The sequence below is a fragment of the Brassica oleracea genome, chromosome C1 (assembly GCF_000695525.1).
Source record: "Brassica oleracea var. oleracea cultivar TO1000 chromosome C1, BOL, whole genome shotgun sequence".
In the NCBI taxonomy this organism is placed as follows: Eukaryota; Viridiplantae; Streptophyta; class Magnoliopsida; order Brassicales; family Brassicaceae; genus Brassica; species Brassica oleracea.
In genome coordinates, this window is record NC_027748.1 from 1,120,936 (window position 1) to 1,137,031 (window position 16,096).

Sequence of the window (16,096 nt, forward strand, 5' to 3'; positions counted from 1 at the left end):
GCGAGCGACCTCGGGGTGTCACTCTGGCCAAGTCGCTCTGGGCTTCGGGAGCGACCTGGAGTGGTCGCTCTGATAGGTCGCTCCGGGTCAGTTTTCGGCTTCCACCGGGATGAAATGGCGAGCGACTTCTCCGCATCGCTCTGGTAAGGTCGCTCTAATAAGGCAGGTCAGAGCGACTTGACGGTGTCGCTCCGGGAAGTCGCTCCCAACGCTCTGCTCGTCCAATGATCATCATTACACCTCTTTCGAGCTCCAAACACACCCAAATGTCTCTGAGAACTTCATGTGGTACTCCAATACCTAATAGAGACATATGTATGCAAAATGCAACCTAGACATGGCTAAATCCTAATCTATATGATGAAAATGCACATGAATAAATGGATAAAACAATGTAAATATGCAAGATATTAACATCCTTTTACCGATGTAAGACTCGCTCTATAGTAATTAGAAACAAAAGAATTAATCAAAATATTTAAAGGGAGTCTTCACTTTTGACTTCAGGACCGGAACCAACGAGGGGGAGAGGGAATAAGATCTTTATCGGACGGCTTCCTCAAGAAGCAACCGTTGATGATCTTCGCGACTATTTTGGGAGGTTTGGCCGTATTCAAGACGCCTACATTCCAAAGGTGCGTCATAAGTTACAGTGAGAATATTCACAAACAAACGTTTAAACATTCAACTTTTGTCTAACAGGACCCAAAGAGAAGTGGACATAGAGGTTTCGGGTTCGTTACCTTTGCTGAAAACGGTGTTGCGGATCGTGTTTCCCGTAGATCTCATGAAATCTGTGGACAAGAGGTAGCAATAGATTCAGCAACAACACTTGATGAAGCTGGACCAAGCGCAGGTGGAAGTTCAATATTAAGCTCTTCTTCTCGTCCTGAATATTTTGGTCGAATGTATGGAGGCATGAGCTTGGACGATGTGAGTATTAGAAAACCTAAGATTCTCTTTATATCCTGTTTTGATTTCTGATGCTTTTTGATTAAAAATCTCTACTTAGTTGGGATATGGAATGCCGAGCGCAAGACAATCAAGATCAGACTGGAGGTACCAGACCATATTAATAATGCACCTTACAGACATTATCATTGAGCCTTTGGCTTTGTCAGCTGTATGAACTTCACTTGTGAGATAGATTTATTGAATCTTCAAGATCTATTTAAATTGTTATGTTTGTTTTCCTTTGGGAACAACTGAACCTGCTTTTGTGAGGAGGGTATTACCAGGGGCTGAAATTTTTAACCAAACCCACCCAACCCAAAAAGTTTGGTTTTCGGTTCATTAATCTGTTAGTTTGATTTTCTTAAATTTTTTTTTAAAATAGTACTATTCTTAACCGGCATTTTAAAACCGAATTAACCAAATTCTGAACCGAAATAACCGAAAAGTTTTGAATTTTATTCAATTTAATCCAAAAATTTAATTGAACTGACAGCAAAACTGAAAACTTCAGTAAATAACTTTGAAACCAAACTAACCAAAAACCGAACCAAATTTTTTTTGGTTTACTTCGGTAAAATTTTGACTGACACGAACTAACTGAATTCCAAACTAACCAAAGAAACCGAACCGGTAGGCCTAGGTATTACTATTATGAAGATAAGTGAAACTTGGGAACAGATCAAAAGCTTTACAAGAAAATTCGCAGTGTACAAATGCTTTTGTTTTTGTTCAAATTTGTCTTTCACAATAAAAAAGAAAAGAATGGGAACTAGCGAGCAGATGGAGACTTTCTGCAGTCAACGCGAGGAGCAAAGCAAGCCATGAAAGGCGTCATGAAAGTATGTCTCCGGACAAGATGAGTGATCTTCACTGAGTTTCTGGAGGAGACTTGTTGCTGTTCTTGTTGATGGTCACTGGATACTGAAACTGAACTTCTCCTCATCTCCTGTGCTTTCAACTTCGCTGATTGAAGCTTGTTCAAGATCTTATCCATTGATGCTGATTTCTTCTTCTCCAGCTTCACCTGTCATTCAAAGATTCAGTACAATGCTCATGCTGACTATACAAAAGGGTAGAGAAGGAGGCGGACCTCAAGTTTTCTAATGGCAGCTTCTGCCTTAGCCTTCTGCAGATTCTCCCAAGCTGCTATCTTGGCTTCCTCTCTTTGCAACCTTCAACACAAAAGATAGAACATTAATAAGCTAATCCAATAAGAAGAAGTCATTAGCTGGTTTCAGTTTTGGTCACTTACTTAGAAAGAGTCATGGCTGGTTCAGAGATATCCCAAGAGGAAGAGGAAGCAGAAGCTTCAGAGTTGTCTTCAACCTCAGGAGGCTGCTCCTCTCTCCTCATAATAACCCTCGAAGAAGAAGAAGACATGACTCGTCTCTTAGGACGCTTAATCATCTTAGCTCCTTTATCCATCTTCACTTCCCTCACTTCACTTCCTCCTCTACAAGGAGGAGGCTCAACCACAGAAACAACCAACGGTGGAGATAATAGCTCCTGAGGATTATTATTAGGACTCATATCTTCTGGACTCATCTGAGTAGCTATGTCTCTTCTTGACACCACCGGAGATTGCGCCGCCGTCTCCTTCCTGTCCTCTGCACAAAATTCAATAAAGCTTAGATCTTTGATGTAAAGACTGAAACTTTAAGATTCATTTTGCATCTAAGAGGAGAGAGAGCTTACCAGTATCAGTTTTGGAGCTGAGAGAAGAAGTTTCTTCACTCATCAAATCAACCCAGCTCCGGCTATGTCCATGGCCTCCACCACCACCAACACTCCCTCTGAAAACCCTTTCGGCCTCCAAGACTCCGGTAGAGAACGGCGAGCCAGACACCATCAAACCTATCGGAGCTGCTTCCATAGCCCTCAACCTCGGAGAATACGGCGGAGGATGAGGGAGCGTGGGAGGAACAATGGGACCGCTTTTGGACTTCTGCCGTCTCTGTTCAGAGAACTGAGAGCTCAGGTTCGGGCAAGCCGCGACGGGGCTGCAAATCCACCGCTCGGCGTCTTCCCATTTGGAAGGTACGGCTCTGCCGCTGTAAAACGGCGCCGTTAAAGCGGAGGAGGAGCCGAGGTGGCGACGAGGGCCGCCGTTGTTGAGTGTGGGTGTGGAAGAAGCGGTGGAGGAGGAAGGGTGGGGGACTCTCTCGGAGCTCCAGCCTTTGTTGTCGGAGTAGCTACTCGGAGCTGTTCCGGGGCTTAGGAAGCCGCCGAAGCTGTTTGAAGAAAGAGATGTCTTCCTCATCTTTGTCTGCAGAGAATAGTGAAAAAGAAAGAATCTTTCAGATTTAAAGCTTTATTATGAAGAAACTGAACTCATTTTTTTTTGTTGACCGGAGGAGAGATTTGAAGTGTGTTCAAAGAGAGAGAGAGAGAGAGAGAGTGTGTGTGATGATGTAAACTGAATAAAGAGCAGAGGAAACGTACTTTTGTGTTTCTCAAAAGGTGAGAACTTTGAGAGAAGAGAGAGAGATAGAGATGATTAGGGGTGGACACTTTATCCGATATCCGAAACCGCATCCGAACCAGATCCGAAAAACTCGAACCGAAATCTGAACCGAAGTATCAAAATATCCGAACGGATATTGAATTAGGAAAGATTGGATATCCGAACCCGAACGGGTAATATCCGAACCTGAATGGATATCCAAAGATAACCGAACATGTATAATTAACCATATATTTTTAGTTTACATCTCTCATTTTATATAAAATATTTATATTGATGATACACGTACTTTAAGTTTATATGATATACATAGAATTATGGAGAAAATGATTTGCTACTCACTTAAAATGCATGTCAAACTTTTTATTTCAAGAATTAACAAAAAGTTATATCCAAAATTTAAAAACAATAACCAAATTAATGGGACAAACGAAAAAAAAAACAAAAAGTAACGTAAAAAGCGGGGATGAGAAAGGCGATCTAGTAATCTAGGGTTACGATGATTCTACGTTATTGGGATGCTGGGATTAGAGAGGAGGAGCGGTCTACGGGTCACCGATTTGGTTCACAGAATCATTATGAGTCTGTATATGTTGATGACAAAAAAAAAATTAATATCTTTTTTAGTTTCAAAATGTTATCTCCAAATCTATTAACCATTCAATCTATTAAAAATAAAAAATATTAGTTAAGTGAAAGTTATATTTTTAAATACAAGAAATTTGAGAAATGAAGAATTTAAATTTTTTTTCAAAATCTAAATATCTGAACCCGAATTAAAAATACCTGAACCCGATCCGAAGTACAGAAATACCCGAACGGGTTCTATACCTCTATACCGAAATATCCGAAAATCTGAAATACTTAATTCGAATCTGAACGGGTACCCGAACGTCCATCCCTAGACTTGAGGAAAGAGAGAGAGGGGGAGAGTTTTTGTTTTGTAAGCATTAAAGACAAATGTCGTGGCCGGTCCGATCATAAACTCAACAATTAAAAGTTGATAAAAAGTTTGGTGTGTGTTCACATTGTGTTTATGGTTTTGATTTTTCTCTTCAAACTAAATTATCAATCATTAGATCACTCTGGAATTAAGTTTCGGTCAAATGATTTATACGATGGATACTTCTTAACATTAGTTTGAAGGTATTCGAAACTCAGATCAGATGGTACGGTAACCAATCAAACTTTATATTTTTTCGAAACCGACCGGATACGCCGATAAGATTTATAAAAAATAAAAAAAAAAGTGATAAAAGAAAACAATATATCTCTTAACATTAAAATCAATTTGAAATTGACTTCTTTTAAGGTAATGCAATTTAAACTTTCTTAAAATTAAAAAAAAAACATTAATGAGAATAAAATTAATAGATTTGGACGAGGAAAAAAATTTCCGTTAGAGCATGATTAACCCGGGATTCTTAGGATAGAGTTTTTAGCGAAAGTTAAGAAACAGTTTCTTAACTTTCGCTAAAAACTCAATTTTAAAAACCCCAGGTTAATCATGGTATTATCCTTGTTCTTTGTTTTGATCCACTGTAGCGTTACAGAAAGCCACAACTCTTCCCATGTGACCATTCTGCTCTCTTGTTTGTTCTTTCGATACATTTCAGACACTTTTTTGTCGTTTCTGTTAATAGGCTTCCCGCTTTTTCTTTTTTAACCTTTTTTACGTTATTTTAACAGTTAAACTATTTTTCTTATATAGATTTGTATGTACTGTAACTCCCTGCAGACCTAGAAAGAAGGATCGTAGCCACTCAATAAAGAAACACTGCTTTTAGTTCTAATTGGTAGAGAGAATATAGTTGAAATAACTCCGTACTGGTTTCTGTTAATATTCAGTTTATTCCCTTCATTTAGTACTGGTTTAATACTAACATTACAGACTTTGTGTTTACGGTAGTCGATCTTCTTCTTTGAATATAAAGCGGATGTTTAACAAGATTATTGGTTACCAAACTAGTAGTTTGTTTTATACACTACAGTTTGAGTAGTACTTAGCAGTTCGAAGTAGCCACTTTTGAAGACATTTCACATGTTATATACGTGGATATACCAACATACTTAATTCGTCATTTTTTTTTAATAATTACTTATTAATAAAGCAATCTCGTTTGTCGTGGCATTTTTCATCTCGGCTTTTAGTAATTACAGTTCCGAAGATCTGAATTCCTCAAAACTGTTGATTCTTCATGAAGTTGCGAAATTTGAAAGCGTTAGTAAAAAATACTAACACGGAGTCATTATCACGTTATGCTACTATGTATTTAAAGCATAGGGATGATCAAGCACACAGACACAGACGACAAAACACACTAGTCTCTCGTTGTTATTTAATGTGGCATTGATTTTTCGAACGAAACAAACCCATCAATTTGTATTAAAAATATTTCTGAATATGGGTCTAATTATAAAAAAAACCACGTATCATATTTGACGCATGACAAATACTCAAATAGCGACTCCGCTCCTACCACATTCAACGTTTGATCTTTTCTTCTCCTTCATTCAAATCGTTCTTATCTATTTGTCACAGATATGTTATGAAAAATATCTACAGAGAGAGACCAGACTAATCGTTTAAGGTCATGTAAAATAGTGAATCCTCTCATATCACATTCAACGTTCAAATTTCAAACCATTATAAGAATATCATATCCGTATTGAAAGAAACACAGAGAAAGAGAGATTTCAACTAACACCACGATTATATTTTTGTCTACATAATATAATTAAATCAAATGATTGACAAAAATATCAATCAATGTTCAAAACTTTATTATTATAGATTTGTCACAATTATAGCTGATGTATTATTACCTTTTCATCCATTTACTAAAACTAAGCTTTATATCCTCCTCATTCATTTACTAAACTAAGCTTTTAGTTTTAACATCTTATAAACTACCAAAACGAACCATCTGAGAGCTTAATTGTTGTTTGCTACCATTCATGCAAAACAACTATAGTATGACACAATGTCGCAGTCGAACTTTATTCAGGATAGAAAGTAAGAAAACAAGAAAACACACAATAACAAATATATAAAAATATAGGAAAAGAGGCAACATATAGTCTATTGGCTTCAACAATAAGAGTTCCCTCTTTTATCTCATTCCTTCTTAGTTCAGTGCCTTGTCCTGCTTCTACGCCTGCAAAACACTCATATATGTTAAAAGAGGCAAAGCCACCATTTTGTACAAACATGTAAAGCTTGCATTTGCTTCTTACCTCGGAGACCTTGAATACGAGGAAGAGCGTCTGCGCGAGCGTTTAGGAGAGCGTGATGGTGACCTAGACGGGGACCTAGACAGTGATCTCGAACCATGTCTGCGGGATCTCCTGCTCCTGCTTCTGCTTCTACTCCTGCTTCGTCTGTGCCTTCTGCAGACAAAAACATGTTTACAAGTTCAGAAAACCAAATTGGAAGGAGGACATGATGAAATCTGTGTAGGTGAGTCTCGATGGAGAGCAGGGATCCAATCAGAGCTTTTAAGAACCGAAAAAGTCTTGTGACTTCCTTTGTCATCCTCACTCTAATCACGTAGCAAAAAATGATAACTTTATTAACAACCTCGGTGGTGGTGATCGACTATAACTCCTACTACGGCTGCGATTTCTACTCCGACTCAACCGGCTTGTTTCCGCTAGTTTCTCCAGCCTCTGCTTCTCTTGTTCTCGCTTTTTAGCAGTCTCCGTTGCAGTGTCTTTCTTAACTGTACACATATGATCCATCCACCATCAAACAGGAATAAACTTGAATGCAGAAGAACATAACAGCACTTAAGATCTTACTCTGTTGCGTTAGCTGCTTGTTCATGATTCTCTTCAGTCGTTCTTGCGGAGTTTCTTTCTTCTCCGCTGGCTTCTGCTTCGAAGATCCTCCCAAAGAGGTACCTGCTTTTGAAAGCTTCGCTAGTGCCGAGGAAGTACTGTAAATACAAAAGGTAAAGGATGAGACAGTTGCCACCAAAATAAACTTGATATATGCAATCATGACCATACCTCACTGACGGTTTAGGTAGTTTAACAATCTTGTCTTTCTCAAGAGATACACCAGATGCAGGATCGACATGCAGCGCCTCAAGAATATGTCCTGAAGATGGTCTGCATTGAAATACAAAATTATAATTTCCTACTCTATACATTATACTAAGCAAAATTTCAGTTAATTATAAAAAGGGGTTCCAGAAAGCAAGCTTCTAATCTCTCCCTTGTTGTCAGAGGTAATCAAATCTAGATTCATTCTACACAGCAAAAAAAATTTCATCGACCAACAAAAGGGGAGTAAGTGGGCTATCTTTGCAAGAACTAGAGGTTGAGTGCTCCGACCGGGTGAATAGGTCAGTTTGAGATGGTGGTGACCGCGGTGGGGAATATCCTCCAAACTTTGGACTTCCCACGTCTCCAGAGCCTCCAAATTCTGTAATATACTCGATTTTGGGCTTGCTGATTTCGCCAGAGTCGTCTCCATGACCATTCCTCCTTGAGTATGACGGAGAATATGATCTCGATCTTGATCTGTGGATACAAGCAAGAAGAGATAAGCAACCACTTTCTAAATGGTTCCAACTTTCCATAGCTTGTATGATAATAATAACAGCTTAGTAAGGGAAAGACCTTCTTGAACGCGGATAAGCCTCATAAGTAGGACTCCTTCGAGTCTCCCTGTGAAATTAAAAGCACCATTACACTGAGTTACAAAATACACTAAATTTCCATTTTTCTGATGTGTTGCACTGTCTTACCTGTAGGGATCATGCTGAATCATGTGCCTTCCAAAACTCCTTGAAGTTTCTCTTTCTCTATCCCTCTCTATCCTAGAAACCTTTCTTCTTTCCTTGCGACTTAGTTTCTTCTACATTTTCATAAATTCATCCACGTACCTCAGATAGATAAGCAACGCAAAAATAAGGTAGACATGAGCCTTGCAACTTACAACTGAAGGATCGCCTTTGATAAGTTCCTTCTGCCTTTTCTCCTCCTCCTTTGCTTTCTTGTCCATATAAACGAGCCACCCATACCGCTTCACGCCAAACTGTTTCGCAATCGCTTCCATTCCTTCGTCTTCGCTGTCATTACTGTCAAAACCTTCCTCATCATCCTCATCATCCTCCTCCTCCTCATCATCTTCCTCCGCATCAAACGACGCCTCTTTCCCGTTTCCACCATATGAAAACCCAACCTGTGAATACGTGCCTTTGTTTGCAGGTGGTTGCCCTTGTTGTGGTCTAAGGAAAGCACATACAAAAAAAAAAACAAACCAGAAGATCAATGATGATTAAAAGACTCGAGCTTTTTTGTTGAAAACGCACCTTGTTCCAAGGAAGGGTGCAGCAAGTTTAGCCTCAAGCTCTTGATGGACGTGTAGCAAACCCTCTCCATCAGAAACTGTTGACAGTATTCAGCATTATCCCACTGACTCTTATCTCAATTGTACTCAAGATTTTTCCTCGAATTAAAAACAACTTTGAAGGAGAATGTAGAGAAGAAGGTACCGACATCCTCTACGGCGATGCTTAATTAAATCCCGATAACGCTCAAAATTAACAAACTCCTCAACTTCCTCCTCCTCCTCCGACTTCTTATGCGGCCGCATGCTTCTCGAGCCAGCCTCACGCACAAAATCAAGCACAGCACGTCCATCGAATCTAACACATTACAACTAGACTATCAACAAAACGATTCAATCGAAATCGAAACAAACAGCTAAAAAAACTAATCCAATACCTATCAATCATAACATCCTGCTTCCCGTTCCAAGGTATCCTGATTCAACAATTCAAACGTCAATTGTGAAACCAAACCAATTCGTAATCGAGAAAAAATCGAGTTAGTTATTTACAGGCCCTGCTGATCCTCGGTGGCTTGGTAGAGACCGTCGTCGCGGAAGATTTTGTAGCGGGAACCAACGGCTTGGATGGACTGGATGGGATCTCCGCGGCGTTTGGCTAAGAAGATGGCTCGTCGCTGAGCTCGCTTCCGAGCGGCGTCCATCATGTCGTGCACCTTCTTCTCCGATCGTCTCGCTTCGTGCCACATCTCTTGGTCGAAGCTCTCAGCAACCCTAATTAGACTCTCTCTCAGGCGAAGAAGATTATTGGCGATGGTTTTGTTTTATTTTCCGATGACTTCGTTGGAATAATCTGAGCCGTCCGATGCTGATAGGGGAATAAGTTGAGGAAACCATCTGGCTGTCTGGTTTTGAGATTTTTTTATTTTCTTAAGGCGTCGAGAGGAGAAAAGAAAGAAAAAGGGAACAAATTGAGGTGGGCCGGTGCCTCTCTTTTTAAATGGGCCCCTCGAGTGAAAGCCGCATGGTATGAATGAGAAATTAGAGACAAGTAAGTTCTTTTTCTCTCCCTTGATTTGTCCTAATCCGGTCCGTGTTGGAAAAAACGCATCTATATGTATATTATTAAAAGAAAAGTACCATTTGAAAATGTTTTTATTTCATTAATTAAACTTTCTATTTTTTTGCTTGTTTTTTTCAGTTGCATTTATAAAATATCCTAAAACGAATAAAACTGTCTAATTTATTACTTGTCTTTTCAGTTACATTAATAAAATATGCTTAAATGAATTTAAACTTCCTATTTTATTGTTTGTCTTTTTCAGTTACCTTAATGAAATATCGTTAAATAAATTTGGACATAATGTCATTTAATCAACAAAAATAACTCATGAGTTATCCTTACGTGCATAATTTTAATAATGGAGATTTTAAAAAACGTGCATCATTAAAATGTTACCTAAAACATACACCACTAATATATAACATGCATCAATAAAACTAGAATTTGACTCACACAATTGTACTGATATTATTTTCTGTTGATTAAATTAAAAAATATTTATTTATTCAAAAAAATTTAAGAATGGCTATGTTTTTAAAATTATATGGTATTATTTGCTCATAACTCATTTGTCATTTGCTAAATTGTTAGAAATAAACTTTTAGCATAATATAACTCAGTTGTCATTTGCTAAATTTATGGTTTTTATTTATATTTTTTGTTATTTATATTTGAAAGAGAAATGAATTTTCTTTCAAACAATATTTTTGTAAATGTATTTTTTTTTAAAAAATATTGAGTTGCATTTCAAATAAAAAGGTAAAGATATTAAAAATATTCTAATTAAAATATGTAAAATTTAATATAGTTTTAAGAAAATGGTCAAAAAAAAAAATTACACATAAAAAAATCATGATTTTTGTTAACTGGGCGGATCATTATTTATATAATATCGCAAACGAAAGAAAAATTTATGTTTTTACAATTATCTAATTAACTATGTATACTCATTTTTTTATATTTTTTTATATGATATCACACATTCATAAAAAAATAGATAGTTTAATATGCAAAAAAAAATATTTACTTAATGAATATAATATAAATGAATTTTACAAATACATCATTTAATAAAATAAATAATTAAAAACTGAAAATTTATAGCCGCGCTGGTGCGCGGATCAGGATCTAGTTACATCATTATTACTACACTGCATAATCCGAATTTAGAATACTTTTGATTAATGTCAGAAAATAGACCGATCGTCTGCTACGTCCCAATATTACTATTTTAACCATTGGACTGAAATCTAAGTCTAACCTGCCTAGATGAAGATAATTTAATTTTGTAAGAGGAATTGAATGGAATACCAATGTGGGTGGATACCAAACAACAACAAAAATAGCACTAAATTATCTAACCAAATAAGTTTTTAAAAAAGGGACATGTTTGTTTAAAAGTTCTGAAGAGAAACTGTTATTTTGCTTAATCGGTTGTTGAAACTTGAAAGGGAGATATCACGAATAAACGTGTTTTATTCTGTTAAGTATTACGATATAAGTCCGAAACATCATGGCCCAATAGTAAGGACGGGTTCCTTCTTACATCCAGGTTGCGAGTTCGAACCCTGCCTGAGGGAACTACCTCATGATGTCTCTGGACACTCCACATGGATATGGGTCTATGCTTTAGGACCCATTTGAATATCCGGAGAGAGGGTCTATCCGTGGGCTGCACCTCCCCTTGGAAATTAGTCTGGGCCTCTCCATGGACCTGGGATATCTCAGATTAATCAAAAAAAACAAAAAACAAAAAAAGTATTACCATATACATGCATTTATGTTTAATTATGTGTATTGTTTAGTATGATTTATATGTGTAATATAACAAATTGGTAGAACAATAAATCAGTGGTGGCCCAGACAGATTTTGGGACGTGTGATTGATCACTTTTATTTTGAGGTGAGTTTAGTGGCAACGTATGACGTTAACATATGGCATACATAATTATTACAATGATGAACTTATCAAATTGCATTTTATATCTCATTTCTTGGACCACTTTGTTGGCTTAAATGTCGGTTTAGAGTTTTTTTCCTTCAGAACAACTATAGTGATTTGGATATTTAATATATTTAAGTATAAACGTTATTTCACAACGACCTAAAAATAAGTAGATTATATCATCAGTAGCATATGCGAAATATAAATGTCTTCTCATGGATACTATAAGAGATATAGAAAAACGAGAACAAAAGCCAAGTGAGTCCTCTCCAGGCTAAAGAGAGATGCAGAAGTTTGGCTGAAATAGAGGAAACCAAATCCAAATTTGGTATCAAAGACAGCAAACTAGTACTAACATAAACTGGTGTCCAATACTACATGGCATACAGGTGTTTATGAAGGCAAAACACTGGTCCAAGTGGGACCTCTGAGTTGTCAATGGGCTATTAGATCATAGAGAAATGCTAAAGATGCAGCTTAAGATAGACTGACGCATATTTTGTTTAAAGCTATGCAGCAGCAGCATGTTTTTGGATATGAAAATTCAACGGATGATTGAGTATTAAAATTCAATTCAGTATATATTTGTTTCTGTAACCCCAAATGTATTTGTTGATACGATTCTTTTCAAGTAATGTTGATGACTCATGTAAGTTTTCTTTTTGAAAACATATAAAATACATTAGCTATCGCATTTTGGATGTGACCATGAACAGTTTTTGTCGACTCAAAAGCTAAGATGAGAGAATATGGAAAAAGCACAGTTCAAAAGCTATGATGGAAGTAGTGGAACTCAAACATTCTAATGCTCAACAAACGCAATTATATAACAACCAGACTCATCTTCCAAGTTCCATCAAAAAGATTCGTGGATAATAATAGAGTTACGTTTAAAATCGACGTTTCCACATACGTGTCAATAATTCTCGCCGTATTTTCAATTATCTTTCACTGTTATACAATTATAACCATTCGCCTCTGACTTCAATTGATTTGCTCAAGTGGTCATTTTCTCTCATTTCACACAACCTAGAAATGAGTTCGAACTTTCCATAGATGAACCACAAACAAAATGGTCCACAACTACCAAAAAAGCTGCTTAACATTAAGGACACAACCCACTAGTTGGCTTAATGGTTCAAGATTTGTTTTATCAGTTGCAAAATAAGCATGTTTATGTTCTTGGTTCAAAATTTCTGCAGTACCAAAATTTATAATGCAAATTAAATTACGTCGTTAATTTTTTTTCGGCGCATCCACAACTAAAGATAATTCCGGAATCAAACTCAGTTATAATTATTAGCTAGATAATTAATAATTCTAATATGAAATCATAATTTATATTATAATGGTCCGGCACTTCGTATTTGTATATCTTGATAGAAAATCAGAATAGTTGATTTTTTTTAACCTACTATTTGTAAATTAAAGGAATAAAATGGAAATGGAACATTTATGTACTAAATAAATAAACTGTTACGTATTTTAGTAAGAAAATATACTAAATGGTTAACTTTAAGTTATTACAGAATTTTGTGTCAATTTTTGATGAGGAAGTTTTAATACATAATTAAGAATTTTCATGTTTACTATCAAACTGGACACTATAGTACTTTTTACAAAAATCAAAGCTGTTTCTATTCGATTCTGCGTGGAAAAAATGGTCTTTGGCGTTGTCACGGCTGAACAGAATACTTAATTCAATAAACAAGGAAGCTTATAAATCATTTGCTGTAAGAAATGTGAAAGAGTGTAAGATTCTAAAATTATATACTTCAGCTTGGGTATAGAAAGAAAACTAAAAGCCTATCAATACGAAGAAAAAAAAGTTGCCTACACGTTTATTAATGCCATTACCTATGATTTTCTTGTCTATAAGTGGAGCTTTCGTAGTGAAACTCTCAGAGATTAGTCTACTGAATCGAACCCTGTTTTAGCGCACATACACGAAGAGATGCTAAAACATTGGAAATTCGAAGATGGTTTGACCAAAGTGGATGCTAGTTAAAACTGGAAATCATTGATGAGCTAAACACCAAAATAAGGGATCATACATTACTATACTTTCCCGAGCGGTTTCATACATATGCTTAAAATCAATAACTGAATTAAGGGATCATATACATTACTACATTCATCGTGATCATCAATTTTACCTTTATGAATTATCAATAACGATGTGTTACTTTGAGGTCCAAGGAGATGTACATGCATGCAATTGCAACTATCGACAATTTCTCACAAGTTTGTTATCGCCTTTTTTGACTAAAAAAATTATCATCTTTTGATCCAATATTACATGAATGTCTAGAAGCAGCTTTTAAAATATAGTTATGCAAGCGTGCGCCATTTTTCTCCAACTATTCAAGTCTCGAATTTGCGCAAATTATAAAACTTTTTTTTAATCAACCATGTGCATGCAATTATCTGTAGCTTCTACTCTACCTTTATCTCATTATCTCTAGCTTATACCTTTATGTGAGATATATTGTCCTTGACAAGATTAAAGGCAAAAGGTGGTGGTGGAAATGAATCGAATAATGGAGACGCGGATGTCGATGATTTTATGAGAACTTAAAATCTGTCACGACAGGTAAGACTTACCGTCGTTGATGAATATTATTATCTAGCCGTGGCATCAATGATAATGCAGATAAAAAGCCAAGGGTGCTGGAAATAAATCTAAGAATGAAGACCGTAGATGTCGATGGGGTTTGATAACTTGTAAATATCACGACTCCAGACGTTAAAATATATTATCGGAATTGTTTAGTCTAAAGATACACAAATGAAAAAGAAAAGGTAAATGAAGCTGATTGGTACCAAATGTGAATTGAAGCCAAAATGTGTTAGGTGGCGCATTAAAATATTCAAATAAACAAAGTCGTGTTTTCTAAAATAAAAATATCATGTCGTCTCCCGTCATAGTTGAAAAAACTTTACATATTGTTAATATTTGTTAGAGCATCTACGACCCATCCTTATATTTATCTCTATATGCTATAATAAAGAAAAATTTACTCCAACACACTTCTATTTTTTCTCCTATAATAGAGATTGCTATTCTTTCCTCTATATTTAAGAGAAAAAATAATATTTCTCTATAATAAAGATGTATTTTTTTATTTACAAAATAATCCTTTAACTTTTGTGATTATAACTAAAATACATGTTTACGAAGAAATACAATATTTACATATAAATACACATATTTTTGTTTACATACTAATTTTTAATTTTTATAATTATAAATAAAATAAATAAAAAATATCTAATTATTTTATGTTTACATATTAATTATTTTATTTTAAAGTCAGACTTTTTATTTAATAAATGATATCTAAAATTTTATATTGATAATTAAACTATTAATTAAACTTTAATTATTAAAAGTTTAACATAATTTTACATATTGATAACATATTAGAATTAACTTAAATATTGAAACAATTTAATACTTAAATATTAATCAATACAACATGCTGAAACAACTTGATACTCCGGTAAATTACTTCCGGATCTACAAAAATTGTTAAAATATTGTCCAAACGACGTGGATGGAGGAGGAGTTTGCTGATTTTGTTGCTAGTGACTACGCTTTTGTAAAATATGTGATTTCTTTACTTGGAAATGTTCACGGAGATTTAGATCTTTTATGGAATTTACGTCACAAAATATATATTTTTTTCCTTTATCTGTTTTAAAGCAAAATTTTGTCTTTGAATCTCCAACTGATGTTTGTCTTTGTTCACTTGACTTCTTTAAGTTCTCTAAGAATTGTTTATTTTCTTCTTTTAGTGTATTGGAAGAGAAGCTCTACCACCAGAAGTCCAAATACCAGATGATGAAGATAATCGGTTCCAAGAATTTCTAAGTTGATTCAGAAAAACCAAAGATAAAGAAGCTCATTTCTCACTTCGGAATGCATTAATTGACTATTTATGGAAAAAATATAGTAATGAGATGTTTAGATAATGTCTATTTTGTTTTATTATTATTTTCTAATGTCATTTGTAATAAAATGTTTAATTTAAATAATATTGCAGTTTTATGAAAAAAATTAAAAGTTATAATAAATGAGTTAATTTGCAACATTTATAAGTTAAATGTGTTATTTATAAAATAAAAAAAGTCTTTTAAGTATATTCTTTTATAGAGAAAAAATAAAGAAATACATTGGAGAGAAACTCACCTCTATTATAGAGAAAAAAATAGATAAATACATTGGAGATGTATATATTTCAATTGGAGATAACATTTTTAGCAATGGCTAAATTATGCATAATTTTGGTATAAAACTATATTACATATGACATTAGTTTTTTTTGTCAGCATATATATGACATATAAAAAACGATGTATCATATGGCA

At 35.2% G+C, this 16,096-nt stretch overlaps 3 protein-coding genes across 4 annotated transcripts in view; 1 reads left to right on the forward strand and 2 right to left on the reverse strand.

Annotated features, from left to right (window-relative positions):
- LOC106328654 (heterogeneous nuclear ribonucleoprotein A/B) overlaps positions 1–1,129 on the forward strand; it is an 11,578-nt gene extending 10,449 nt beyond the window's left edge. Inside the window, 3 exon segments of the mRNA XM_013767142.1 lie at positions 508–635; positions 703–933; positions 1,013–1,129. Of these exon segments, the coding sequence (XP_013622596.1) occupies positions 508–635; positions 703–933; positions 1,013–1,129 (476 nt within the window).
- Positions 1,130–1,572: 443 nt separating this feature from the next.
- Positions 1,573–3,393, reverse strand: LOC106325688. Its single transcript, XM_013763752.1, has 4 exons — positions 2,650–3,393; positions 2,207–2,561; positions 2,045–2,126; positions 1,573–1,978 (listed from the first exon to the last, which is right to left on the reverse strand). The coding sequence occupies exons 1-4, from the start codon at positions 3,212–3,214 to the stop codon at positions 1,724–1,726; spliced, it is 1,257 nt and encodes a 418-aa protein (XP_013619206.1). The 5' UTR covers positions 3,215–3,393; the 3' UTR covers positions 1,573–1,723.
- A 3,002-nt stretch (positions 3,394–6,395) lies between these two features.
- LOC106311088 (CLK4-associating serine/arginine rich protein) lies at positions 6,396–9,628 on the reverse strand. 2 transcript variants are annotated; one of them, XM_013748326.1, is made up of 13 exons: positions 9,270–9,628; positions 9,155–9,193; positions 8,927–9,075; positions 8,740–8,815; positions 8,364–8,655; positions 8,173–8,282; positions 8,045–8,092; positions 7,757–7,945; positions 7,430–7,531; positions 7,220–7,356; positions 6,996–7,140; positions 6,656–6,808; positions 6,396–6,576 (listed from the first exon to the last, which is right to left on the reverse strand). In XM_013748326.1, the coding sequence occupies exons 1-13, from the start codon at positions 9,464–9,466 to the stop codon at positions 6,552–6,554; spliced, it is 1,662 nt and encodes a 553-aa protein (XP_013603780.1). In that variant the 5' UTR covers positions 9,467–9,628; the 3' UTR covers positions 6,396–6,551. The 2 variants fall into 2 exon arrangements, with proteins under 2 accessions (XP_013603780.1, XP_013603788.1); XM_013748334.1 differs by having other exon boundaries at positions 6,999–7,140; positions 9,270–9,598.
- Positions 9,629–16,096: the final 6,468 nt, after the last annotated feature.